The following is a 13,028-nucleotide window of genomic DNA, read 5'->3' as shown; positions in this document are numbered from 1 at the left end:
CGGCCGGTTTGTCTTGCTTATAATATCTCGGACTATGTGTTGCGGTCAGTTAATTTCCGGAAAAGCCAAAAGTCTCGTCCCATGTGCGGAAAAAATCTTCGACTTACGTTGTAGTTTGGGTGAAGGTCCGATACACACGCCTACATAACTAAAATTTCGCTTCGCGGGCACCCATGCAGAGGCATGAGGTCACACATTTTCAAAGCTCCAATGCAACAGGCAGGATTATACCAGAGAAGAAAGCATCGTTGACATGACCAGGTTCTAATGGGTTTGGTTTGTTGTTACGTGTTTCATACCGTGAAAAATGTGTTTGATATTAATACATACCAGTTGATTTTGAACAACGATTAAACTTATGTAAGTTGAACAAGAATAGTATTTTAAAAAAAGATACGTTATTTTCTGAACAGACCTTTTAGATGCTAATGAAGTACAGTTAGGGTAGCACCAGAAATCTTGAGACAGAAAGAAGCAAAACTCACCTTGGATAAATACGAATTGATCCAGTTGACGAATGTCTTCTTTTGTACGCGTTCTTGTTCATCTGAAACAGAAGAAAACAGAAGTTAGTTATCATGTCTTTTTATAGGTGTGCGAACAAGATAAGGTGTTAATGCTATATAGTCAGTAATTCGAGGCGGCTGAAAAGCTTTGGGTGTGCTACGATGCTAATCTTGTCGCGAGGAATACAAGAAATCGGATTATGGCGCCTGAACGCCCTAGATGCACAGATCTGTCTTTAGATATGTAAAAATGAGAATTATTATCGGCTGATCTAAATTTGCTGGCATTTGACGTTGAGAGTCCTACGTTGCAACGTTGTCGCGACAAATTGTTCAAAAAATCGTTCAAATGGCTCTGAGCACTATGGGACTCAACTTCTGAGGTCATCAGTCCCCTAGAACTCAGAACTACTTAAACCTAACTAACCTAAGGACATCACACACATCCATGCCCGAGGCAGGATTCGAACCTGGGACCGTAGCGGTCTCGCGGTTCCAGACTGTAGCGCCTAGAACCGCTCGGCCACTCCGGCCGGCTGACAAACTGTGTCTGCAGGCTACCGCCATTATCACTGCGTCCACCACGGTGACAGAAAATTGCTTAGTCTCTATCTCCTACAAAAATCACGTAAAAATCTAAAATTTAAATGTGGTATGGATCCGCGTACTGCCTTTAAGCAAGTGAAACGACTGTTATTAATCTTGATTGGGAACTTCAAACTTATCAACTCATAATGAAATTTTCACTCTGCAGCGGAGTGTGCGCTGTTATGAAACTTCCTGTCAGATTAAAACTGTGTGCCGGACCGAGACTCGATCTCGGTACCTTTGCCTTTCGCGAGCAAGTGGAGGTAGGAGACGAGATACTGGCTGAATTGAAGCTGTGAGGACGGGTCGTGAGTCGTGTTTGGTATAGCACTTGCCCGCGAAAGGCAAAGGTCCCGAGTTCGAGTCTCGGTCCGGCACACAATTTTAATCTGCCAGGATGTTTTATCAAGTCATATTTTGGAAACTATTGAACTCTATGAAATACATTTTTTTCGTTGTCTGTGATCTCGATCGCCATGTGTATTTCCCAAGTTTTGTACTGCGCTCCGTTTGCTGTTTACAGGCTTCAGAATTTTTTTTTATTGTTTTTGTCGCAACTTTGAAAATACAAGTCTGTATCTCCTAAACAATTCACACAAACGTTACGAAACTCATAAATGGAATAAGATTTCTACGCTGTCTCGTCTTTAGACTACTTTCATCGCTTATCGTAAGGAATGCGAGAATAAATGTTACACGAATATCCTACTGAAAAGGCTTAAAAAGAACTGACAAGCACAACACTTTGGCAGTGTAAGTGGCAACTCAAGAGGATTGGTGTACTCCTGGCGGCGTACTCCAACTCGCTATCTGTCAAATGCCATCTCCTTTAAAACGGACTATAAATAAAAACAGTCAAATGAATCAGCCTACAAAAATATCAGTATAGTCTATTTTGGTAGCAAAAATAGTCTTCAAGTGACATCTGTGCCGATAAAAGATAAGGTATCGTTCTTCTCTCACGACATGTGATATAACGCGTTTTAAGGTATGAAAAAGTAATAAACAATAACAATAGTAATAATGTAAACGAATACTAAAAGCATTCTTTCGGAAATACAGCTTTGTCAGGTTGATACCAATGTTCTCAGAATAGCGTTAGTATCGAAGAAATTTTAACTTTCGTTGTTGTTACAAGTTGCGCTTAAACATAAGTCAAGTGTCAACTTTTTCTACAGAATAATTTAGTTTAATACAGTATTTAAATAAAGTAGTGTACGTTTCGTTCAAATGGACCGAGCGAAATGGCGCAGCTGTTAGACTCTGATTTCCTATTCGGAAGGATGGTGGTTAAAACTCGTCTGCGATCTAAATTTAGCTTTTCTGTGGTTTTCCAAAATGGCTCAAGGCAAATATAGAGATGCTTCCTTTGAAAGGGCGCAGACGCTTTCCTCCCTGCGTCGTTTCGCCACGCGGGATAGCAGCGTGGTCTTGAGTGCTTTGGCAGGGTTCGCGCGGCTGCCCCCCGTGGGAGGTTCGAGTTCTCCCTCGGGCGTGGGAGGGTGTGTGTGTGTAGTCCTTAGCGTAAGTTAGATTAAGTAGTGTGTAAGCCTAGGTACCCATGACCTCAGCAGTTTGGTCCCACAGGAACTTACCACAAGTTTCAAAATTTCCTGCGTCCTTCCGACGTAGATAAGACGTTAATCCCTATTCACCCTTCCTCTTCCATTCAAATGGATGAAATGGAATACCATGCAGTCATGAAATTGTTTGTTTTGTACAGTTTAATGTCTAAGGAAATTCATTCAGAGTTGCTGAAGATACGTCTGCCCTCTTTATTTTCAGCTGACTGAATTCTAACGTAGATTAAGATATTTCGTACGAGAGACGTATCGAAACTGCTTCAAAGAACTAGAAGAATGAGTAAATGAGTACGATACATTTCTCCTAAGACTCAACTACGAGATGTGCTTTGTTCGAGATGGTCACTGCCGTTTTTGTAAAACTGACACAAGCAAATACGAAAATTAATTTCTCAGCAGTGTATGGCCATTTGAAAGATAATTCAAATTACTTTCTGCGCGGAATTGTGAGTGTGAGTGACAGCTGAGCCTATCTCTTCACGCTAAAACTAAATATTAATATACTAACAGCAGATCTACAGAAATTTGTGGCTGAAGAGCGGGTTGAATCCAGTGGTTATGCAAAACGTACATTGGTGTTTCGCTGGTCTATATGTAATGCTATTGATATGAATAATACTTGCCTGATTAGAAAGTTTTATGGTTAAATCTATGTTTTATAAAAGAATGAACCGTGTATAAACGGTCGGTGTAGCACAGCAATTTAGGTGTGTTGTTCTGCCTTTAATGTTTTATTACAGAGGGGATTCTTTCGTTTATTGTATTTTTTAAATATTTATCTTCTTACTTACAACTTTTATTTTTTGTATATCTTTTACTCTTTTAAAAAACACTGTACCTACGGGGATCATCTGTCACTTCCCGCGGCAATTTGATTTTATTTAACTCATAGCACTGACTTTCACTTATAGTGACACACCTAATTGTATAAGCGATTTTTACGACTCCGCGTCAGGCTAAGGAGCTTACTACATTTTAAGATTGCACTCTGTACCACAACTATCATACAGAAAAATATTTTATAAATATTTTCTAATGAGTGTTGTAACTGTGTATAGCGATTTTTTTTACTGTAAGATGGCTTCGCGATCTTTTGATACTGAAACGGTTATTTATTTGGCAAATTAAAAGTGTGAGTATAAAGTAGAGCAACTAAATTTATTTTCTGCAAAACACCATCTTTCACTAACAGCCCGAGTACCTGTCGCTAGGCGGCGTATAGGGCTAAGTGTCTGCTCTCTTTGTGGACCTCGGCTGGCAGAACCAACTCCGCCTTTCAGATATGGCAATTGCCTTAGGAAAGGACAACAGTCACCGTCAAACTATTGCAGAATCCAAGGAGAACATTACACGCAGTTCCATGAGTGAGCGTAGTCTGGATATGGAAATCAAAGAATTGCTTCTGCGTAATTATAACTAACCATTCCATTAGAACTACTGATGGCCTTGGGAGAGCCAGTCATGACAAAACTCTACCATCTGGTGAGCAAGATGTATGAGACAGGCGAAATACCCACAGACTTCAAGAATAATATAATAATTCCAATCCCAAAGAAAGCAGGTGTTGACAGATGTGAAAATTACCGAACTATCAGTTTAATAAGTCACAGCTGCAAAATACTAACGCGAATTCTTTACAGACGAATGGAAAAACTGGTAGAAGCGGACCTCGGGGAAGATCAGTTTGGATTCCGTAGAAATGTTGGAACACGTGAGGCAATACTAACCTTACGACTTATCTTAGAAGAAAGATTAAGGAAAGGCAAACCTACGTTTCTAGCATTTGTAGACTTGGAGAAAGCTTTTGACAACGTTAACTGGAATACTCTCTTTGAAATTCTGAAGGTGGCAGGGGTAAAATACAGGGAGCGAAAGGCTATTTACAATTTGTACAGAAACCAGATGGCAGTTATAAGAGTCGAGGGGCATGAAAGGGAAGCAGTGGTTGGGAAAGGAGTGAGACAGGGTTGTAGCCTCTCCCCGATGTTATTCAATCCGTATATTGAGCAAGCAGTAAAGGAAACAAAAGAAAAATTCGGAGTAGGTATTAAAATTCATGGAGAAGAAATAAAAACTTCGAGGTTCACCGATGACATTGTAATTCTGTCAGAGACAGCAAAGGACTTGGAAGAGCAGTTGAACGGAATGGACAGTGTCTTGAAAGGAGGATATAAGATGAACATCAACAAAATCAAAACGAGGATAATGGAATGTAGTCAAATTAAATCGGGTGATGCTGAGGGGATTAGATTAGGAAATGAGACACTTAAAATAGTAAAGGAGTTTTGCTATTTAGGGAGTAAAATAACTGATAATGGTCGAAGTAGAGAGGATATAAAATGTAGACTGGCAATGGAAAGGAAATCGTTTCTGAAGAAGAGAAATTTGTTAACATCGAGTATAGATTTAAGTGTCAGGAAGTCGTTTATGAAAGTATTTGTATGGAGTGTAGCCATGTATGGAAGTGAAACATGAACGATAACCAGTTTGGACAAGAAGAGAATAGAAGCTTTCGAAATGTGGTGCTACAGAAGAATGCTGAAGATAAGGTGGGTAGATCACGTAACTAATGAGGAGGTATTGAATAGGATTGGGGAGAAGAGAAGTTTGTGGCACAACTTGACTAGAAGAAGGGATCGGTTGGTAGGACGTGTTTTGAGGCATCAAAGGATCACAAATTTAGCATTGGAGGGCAGCGTGGAGGGTAAAAATCGTAGAGGGAGACCAAGAGATCAATACACTAAGCAGATTCAGAAGGATGTAGGTTGCAGTAGGTACTGGGAGATGAAGAAGCTTGCACAGGATAGAGTAGCATGGAGAGCTGCATCAAAGCAGTCTCAGGACTGAAGACCACAACAACAACAACAACTAACCATAATTTAATGTGAGCTGTTACAAAACTCAGTGGCTGCGTCCTTCACTGAATACATTATTTTTCCACAACCTTCACTAAAGCTTGTCAACGGCCAGTATGTTTGGAAATCATAGCTGTTCGTGTTATATCCAGTTCTCCGTGCTGCGGACATATCTGATAGCTCTCTGCATAACCAACTCATTCCCAAGAAGGAGACTACAGCTATGCTCCTGCGGTGAGAAGTTTTCCTGCAGTTCCAGCAGCAATGTCCGTGCGGTGGATGTGCAGCTGCATTCGAACGTTGTGGAGCATTGTTTTTCCTAGAGCAAATAAGCACCAACACATTTCGCCGCTGACGAAGAATTCTCTTCAGCGGTTTGGCCGGAGAAAACATTAACTTACTAGCATAATATGGGATCCTTAACCGTGCTAGTTCCACATTTTAGGTTCTTAGCGGGCTGGGAACTACGACTGAATATCAATGCGGTTCAGTCGGTAGCACAAGTATTTGCCTCTCCATTAGATGAACATTGTAACTGTTGCGGGCATTATCTTCTAGTTAATACTGTCTTGACGATTCTTCTTCTCAGCTTTCGTTTGGTTATTTCCAATGCAATGATAATTACGATATTTTCCATGCTATTTCACATAAAAAGTATAAACCTCTTTGGTAATCGGGTTCTTTGATTACTCCGATACTTCTGATGAATTTTGTGTGACATAAACTTGGAAAAATGATAGTACTTATTACACATGAAACTGCAGGCCGCCTGTACTGACTTGCTTCGCGAAAACAGAACGAGGAGAATCGGACTGTGCTAGAAACTGTGGCGGAGTAGCAGTTGCGCCTAACTCTGCAGTCGGCTGTATGTCAATTCTGCGGAAATGTGTGTGCTTGCGCACTGCTATCGCTTCTGCGTATGATTTTACAACTTGTTTGCTCATTCGCTCATATAACGATGAACATGGCCGCTGATGTCACGAATTTCCGATTCAGACGTTTTCGAGAAGGCGCGCTGACTGGCATTTCCTGTCGGACGTGCCGAGAAGTACAGCACTGTAGCGAGATTCCCTATCTGCAATGCGTCGAGGAAAATGTGTAGGAAAGAGTGTTACGTAACAGAAAATTCAAAGCGGTTGTGGACCGTGTCTCATTGATATCTAGACAAGACAAGTTACTATATTATAGTGTTAGGCGGGGCAAGTTAGTTTAAATGGGCATACTTCCACACGCTCCCGGCTTATGGGTTGCTGTTTTATGCATGTGGCTGCAAGAGGGTTCATTTCCGAACTAGGATTATTTGAAAAATTTACATCAGATACGAGCAGAAGCCAGATATATTGTCAGACAGGTATTCAACAATCTTCCAGGGGACATTAAATATTAATGTAGTGGAATTTAAAGCTGAGTTAAAGAACTTTCTATTGGGAAAGTCCGTCTACGTCACTGAAGAATATCGTCAATGAAACTCTTAAAATTGATGTTTTAGTTCATTTTAGGAGCAACATTGTAGTATAATATTTCGTAGTTTTAACACATCTAGTTATCGTCGTTCTAGTTTCCCTTTATCTAGTTTATGGTTCTCCTATATTTCCCCCATTACCCTTCCGTACCTGTTGTGTTCCAGTATTCCAGTCCAAATCTCTACTTCTTAAACTGATCTTGATAGATTCACTTCATCCTGCTCTAGGTCTCTCTCTTGCAGCACATCGTTTTGGTATTCGTCTAGCTGACGTTGTCTTTACAGCCGGTCGGTGTGACCGAGCGGTTCTAGTCGCTTCAGTCCGGAACCGCGCGACTGCTACGGTCGCAGGTTCGAATCCTGCCTCGGGCATGGATGTGTGTGTGATGTCCTTAGGTTTAAGTAGTTTAAGTTCTAGGGGACTGATGACCTCAGATGTTAAGTCTCGTAGCGCTCAGAATCATTTGAACCATTTGAAGGCTACGCATGGCGCCGACACCTATCTGAACTTCATGAAACAGTAGCGACTGAAGCAGGAATATTCTACGATGTCCCAGAACAAAGTCCGCATTTTTTTCATCAAAAATTGATCGGGGAAGAAGTATTGTGCGTTATTTATTGAACACCCCTCGTAATATGATGACTTTTTTGTCTGGATTAACTCCTGCCTCTATTGAACGGCAGCTCGTGATGAAAAGACAAAGGGAACAGAGTATTCGCGGTCACCTGGAGGAAGGCGCACGCGGCGTTTGTCTTAACGGCATCGATCGCGGCCACGCGCCACGCACGTGCGAGCTTGTGTTTACTGCGACGCCGTGGGGTCTCTGTTTTGTCGCAGCTCATGCCACTTCTCATTACACGTTATCACGTTATCGCATGCTCGTCGCAGTCCAGCCTGACGATCTCATCGGCTGCCTTGGTGCTTCTACTCATTGCTGTACCGTAGATTGTGCAGTATGGGAATACTATATAATCCGTTTGTTTATCAACAATACGAGGGACAGCTGAATAGTGTTTTTCTGTTCGTGGGTAAAAGAATAGCTGGTAGAGATATATACAAGATGCACACAGTCTGATTCGCCGTGTGTACTGCCTTCTCACTTATGAAAGCGTCTGCTGTCGGGACACATTTCATATCGCATATGCGTTTGAGCCCCCCATCAACCATGGACCTTGCCGTTGCTGGGGAGGCTTGCGTGCCTCGCCGATACAGATAGCCGTACCGTGGGTACAACCACAACGGAGGGGTATCTGTTGAGAGGCCAGACAAACGTGTGGTTCCTGAAGAGGGGCAGCAGCCTTTTCAGTAGTTGCAAGGGGAACAGTCTGGATGATTGACTGATCTGGCCTTGTAACAATAACCAAAACGGCCTTGCTGTGCTGGTACTGCGAACGGCTGAAAGCAAGGGGAAACTACGGCCGTAATTTTTCCCGAGGGCATGCAGCTTTACTGTATAATTAAATGATGGCGTCCTCTTGGGTAAAATATTCCGGAGGTAAAATAGTCCCCCATTCGGATCTCCGGGCGGGGACTACTCAAGAGGATGTCGTTATCAGGAGAAAGAAAACTGGCGTTCTACGGATCGGAGCGTGGAATGTCAGGTCCCTTAATCGGGCAGGTAGGTTAGAAAATTTGAAAAGGGAAATGGATAGGTTAAAGTTAGATATTGTGGGAATTAGTGAAGTTCGGTGGCAGGAGGAACAAAACTTCTGGTCAGGTGACTACAGGGTTATAAACGCAAAGTCAAATAGGGGTAATGCAGGAGTAGGTTTAATAATGAATAGGAAAATAGGAACGCGGGTAAGCTACTACAAACAGCTTAGTGAACGCATTATTGTGGCCAAGATAGATACGAAGCCCACACCTACTACAGTAGTACAAGTCTATATGCCAACTAGCTCTGCAGATGACGAAGAAATTGAAGAAATGTATGATGAAACAAAAGAAATTATTCAGATAGTGAAGGGAGACGAAAATTTAAAAGTCATGGGTGACTGGAATTCGTCAGTAGGAAAAGGGAGAGAAGGAAACGTAGTGGGTGAATATGGATTGGGGGACAGAAATGAAAGAGGAAGCCGCCTGGTAGAATTTTGCACAGAGCACAACCTAATCATAGCTAACACTTGGTTTAAGAATCATGATAGAAGGTTGTATACATGGAAGAACCCTGGAGATACTAAAAGGTATCAGATAGATTATATAATGGTTATACAGAGATTTAGGAACCAGGTTTTAAATTGTAAGACATTTCCAGGGGCAGATGCGGACCCTGACCACAATCTATTGGTTATGACCTGTAGATTAAAACTGAAGAAACTGCAAAAAGGTGGCAATTTAAGGAGATGGGACCTGGATAAACTGAAAGAACCAGAGGTTGTACAGAGTTTCAGGGAGACCATAAGGGAACAATTGACAGGAATGGGGGAAAGAAATACAGTAGAAGAAGAATGGGTAGCTTTGAGGGATGAAATAGTGAAGGCAGCAGAGGATCAAGTAGGTAAAAAGACGAGGGCTAGTAGAAATCCTTGGGTAACAGAAGAAATATTGAATTTAATTGATGAACGGAGAAAATATAAAAATGCAGTAAATGAAGCAGCAAAAAGGAATACAAACGTCTCAAAAATGAGATCGACAGGAAGTGCAAAATGGCTAAGCAGGGATGGCAGGAGGACAAATGTAAGGATGTAGAGGCTTATCTCACTAGAGGTAAGATAGATACTGCCTACAGGGAAATTAAAGAGACCTATGGAGAAAAGAGAACCACTTGTATGAATATCAAGAGCTCAGATGGAAACCCAGTTCTAAGCAAAGAAGGGAAAGCAGAAAGGTGGAAGGAGTATATAGAGGGTCTATACAAGGGCAATGTACTAGAGGACAATATTATGGAAATGGAAGAGGATGTAGATGAAGATGAAATGGGAGATACGATACTACGAGAAGAGTTTGACAGAGCACTGAAAGACCTGAGTCGAAACAAGGCCCCCGGAGTTGACAACATTCCATTGGAACTACTGACGGCCTTGGGAAAGCCAGTCCTGACAAAACTCTACCATCTGGTGAGCAAGATGTATGAAACAGGCGAAATACCCTCAGACTTCAAGAAGAATATAATAATTCCAATCCCAAAGAAAGCAGGTGTTGACAGATGTGAGAATTACCGAACAATCAGTTTAATAAGCCACAGCTGCAAAATACTAACACGAATTCTTTACACACAAATGGAAAAACTAGTAGAAGCCGACCTCGGGGAAGATCAGTTTGGATTCCGTAGAAATACTGGAACACGTGAGGCAATACTGACCTTACGACTTATCTTAGAAGAAAGATGAAGGAAAGGCAAACCTACGTTTCTAGCATTTGTAGACTTAGAGAAAGCTTTTGACAATGTTGACTGGAATACTCTCTTTCAAATTCTAAAGGTGGCAGGGGTAAAATACAGGGAGCGAAAGGCTATTTACAATTTGTATAGAAACCAGATGGCAGTTATAAGAGTTGAGGGGCATGAAAGGGAAGCAGTGGTTGGGAAAGGAGTGAGACAGGGTTGTAGCCTCTCCCCGATGTTATTCAATCTGTATATTGAGCAAGCAGTAAAGGAAACAAAAGAAAAATTCGGAGTAGGTATTAAAATCCATGGAGAAGAAATAAAAACTTTGAGGTTCGCCGATGACATTGTAATTCTGTCAGAGACAGCAAAGGACTTGGAAGAGCAGTTGAATGGAATGGATGGTGTCTTGAAGGGAGGATATAAGATGAACATCAACAAAAGCAAAACGAGGATAATGGAATGTAGTCGAATTAAGTCGGGTGATGCTGAGGGAATTAGATTGGGAAATGAGACACTTAAAGTAGCAAAGGAGTTTTGCTATTTGGGGAGCAAAATAACTGATGATGGTCGAAGTAGAGAGGATATAAAATGTAGACTGTCAATGGCAAGGAAAGCGTTTCTCAAGAAGAGAAATTTGTTAACATCGAGTATAGATTTAAGTGTCAGGAAGTCATTTCTGAAAGTATTTGTATGGAGTGTAGCCATGTATGGAAGTGAAACATGGACGGTAAATAGTTTGGACAAGAAGAGAATAGAAGCTTTCGAAATGTGGTGCTACAGAAGAATGCTGAAGATTAGATGGGTAGATCACATAACTAATGAGGAGGTACTGAATAGGATTGGGGAGAAGAGAAGTTTGTGGCACAACTTGACTAGAAGAAGGGATCGGTTGGTAGGACATGTTCTAAGGCATCAAGGGATCACCAATTTAGTATTGGAGGGCAGCGTGGAGGGTAAAAATCGTAGGGGGAGACCAAGAGATGAATACACTAAGCAGATTCAGAAGGATGTAGGTTGCAGTAGGTACTGGGAGATGAAGAAGCTTGCACAGGATAGAGTAGCATGGAGAGCTGCATCAAACCAGTCTCAGGACTGAAGACCACAACAACAACATGCGTTTGAGGTTAGGTAGGCACTTGTCCGTCTCAACGAAGATGTAGCCATCCGGCTGTCTGATGGAATAGCATATCGCTGAGTGAAAACTGGGAGGCACGTCTTAGCAACCAATCAATAGAGAAGCTTGGGGGAGGGGGGGGGGTGGCAGAATCTGTTAGCGAAGGCGGCGTCATCGACAGACAGAGTCACTCAGTACTTCAGCGTGCTGCTGTGAGGATGTGTCGATCTGTTTAGAAGAGACGCTTTGTCTTCTGACACTGAAGTGGGCTACTGAAGCTCTGAGGGCTCCATAACAACTTAATTATGTGTACAGGTAGGTCATCTCTGGCGTTTGATGAGTGAGTTTGCGAGTATCAGAATATGTGACATACATGACCGTGCCTCTTGACTACCTTGACTTAGAAGACAAATTATTTACAACGCCAAGGGACCGTAGACCTCAGTATTTGCAATAAATTTCAGCTTATTTACCCGTACCTGAGAAAAAAGGGTCTTAACAGACGTACAGGCAGACGGACAAAAAAGTAATCCTATAAGAGTTCTGTTTTTACCGATAGGAGTACGGAACCACGAAAGAATGGAAAGAATTGTGTACGGAAACACATAGGCCATTTAATGATTTTGAGAAAGCTTTCAATATAGCTGACAGAACTAAACTTGGGAAAATCCTGGCAGAAAGTAGCACCTCATCATAAAAGCATATTCAGAACACAGGCAGCCAAAACGCGATTGCAATCAGAACTGTGCAGCAGCTGTCGTCATGGAAACACGTTTATCTAGGAGTTAGATAAGGATGTTGCCTCTCACGGTTCGCGTTGAACAATTATAAGAGTGAAATCATCACTGAATGGAGACAAAATCCCCATCCAAAAATAAAGAAAGACAAACTGACTTAGACAAAATTACTTGCAGATGAGTTAGGTGCAGTTTTTGCAGAATCCAAGGGTAATCTGCAGCGATCATGGTATAACCTGCACAAAAAAACAAAAATGTACAACATGGAGGTCTCTCTCAATAAAACCTTCATCGCGAAAGACTACAAGAGAAGCAAAATTTCAACAGATAACAAAGCCATCGAGCAAGTATCAACATTCAAATACCTAGGATATAGCCTCAGCTACATTCGAGAAAACGATATGCTGTACAAAATCACGAAGTTCAGAAAAAAGTCGTAGGACTAATAATAGGCATCGTCAGACCATTTCTCGATCAGCAGCTTAACAAACTCAACCTATACAACGTCCTGGCCAAACGCACCCACTGGTATGGCAGCGAAGCTTGGACACCTCGTAGAGATGAAAAGGAGATTAATGAGCACCGAGATGCGCTTCATCGGAACAGCAAGATACACTCTATGGGACATGAAAATATCTGACATCCTTAAGGATGTCACAGTTAAAATAATTCTCAACACAGAACTACCTTGAAAAGGTGAAGATGGACCGCAACCCCCGAAAAATCCTCAGATACCGACACAAGAGATATGAGAGATGCAGAAAGAGCGCCTGGGACGTGAAGAAAAACGCACAGCAGGCCATTAGGCGTAATACTGTATAGGAAGAAGAAGAGGAAGATTACGTTTCACCTTAACA

The 13,028-nt window shown here is 41.8% G+C and overlaps 1 protein-coding gene across 2 annotated transcripts in view; it reads right to left on the bottom strand.

Moving 5' to 3' along the window:
* LOC126416038 (muscle-specific protein 300 kDa-like) overlaps positions 1-13,028 on the bottom strand; it is a 643,030-nt gene that overhangs the window by 508,532 nt on the left and 121,470 nt on the right. For both annotated transcript variants that reach the window (XM_050083501.1, XM_050083503.1), the window contains exon 2: positions 486-547. In XM_050083501.1, the coding sequence (XP_049939458.1) occupies positions 486-547 (62 nt within the window). The remainder of the gene's footprint in view (positions 1-485; positions 548-13,028) is intronic.

The sequence above is a fragment of the Schistocerca serialis genome, chromosome 8 (assembly GCF_023864345.2).
Source record: "Schistocerca serialis cubense isolate TAMUIC-IGC-003099 chromosome 8, iqSchSeri2.2, whole genome shotgun sequence".
In the NCBI taxonomy this organism is placed as follows: domain Eukaryota; kingdom Metazoa; phylum Arthropoda; class Insecta; order Orthoptera; family Acrididae; genus Schistocerca; species Schistocerca serialis.
The sequence above is the reverse complement of the archived record's forward strand: the minus strand, read 5'-3'. Positions and strand labels throughout refer to the sequence as shown.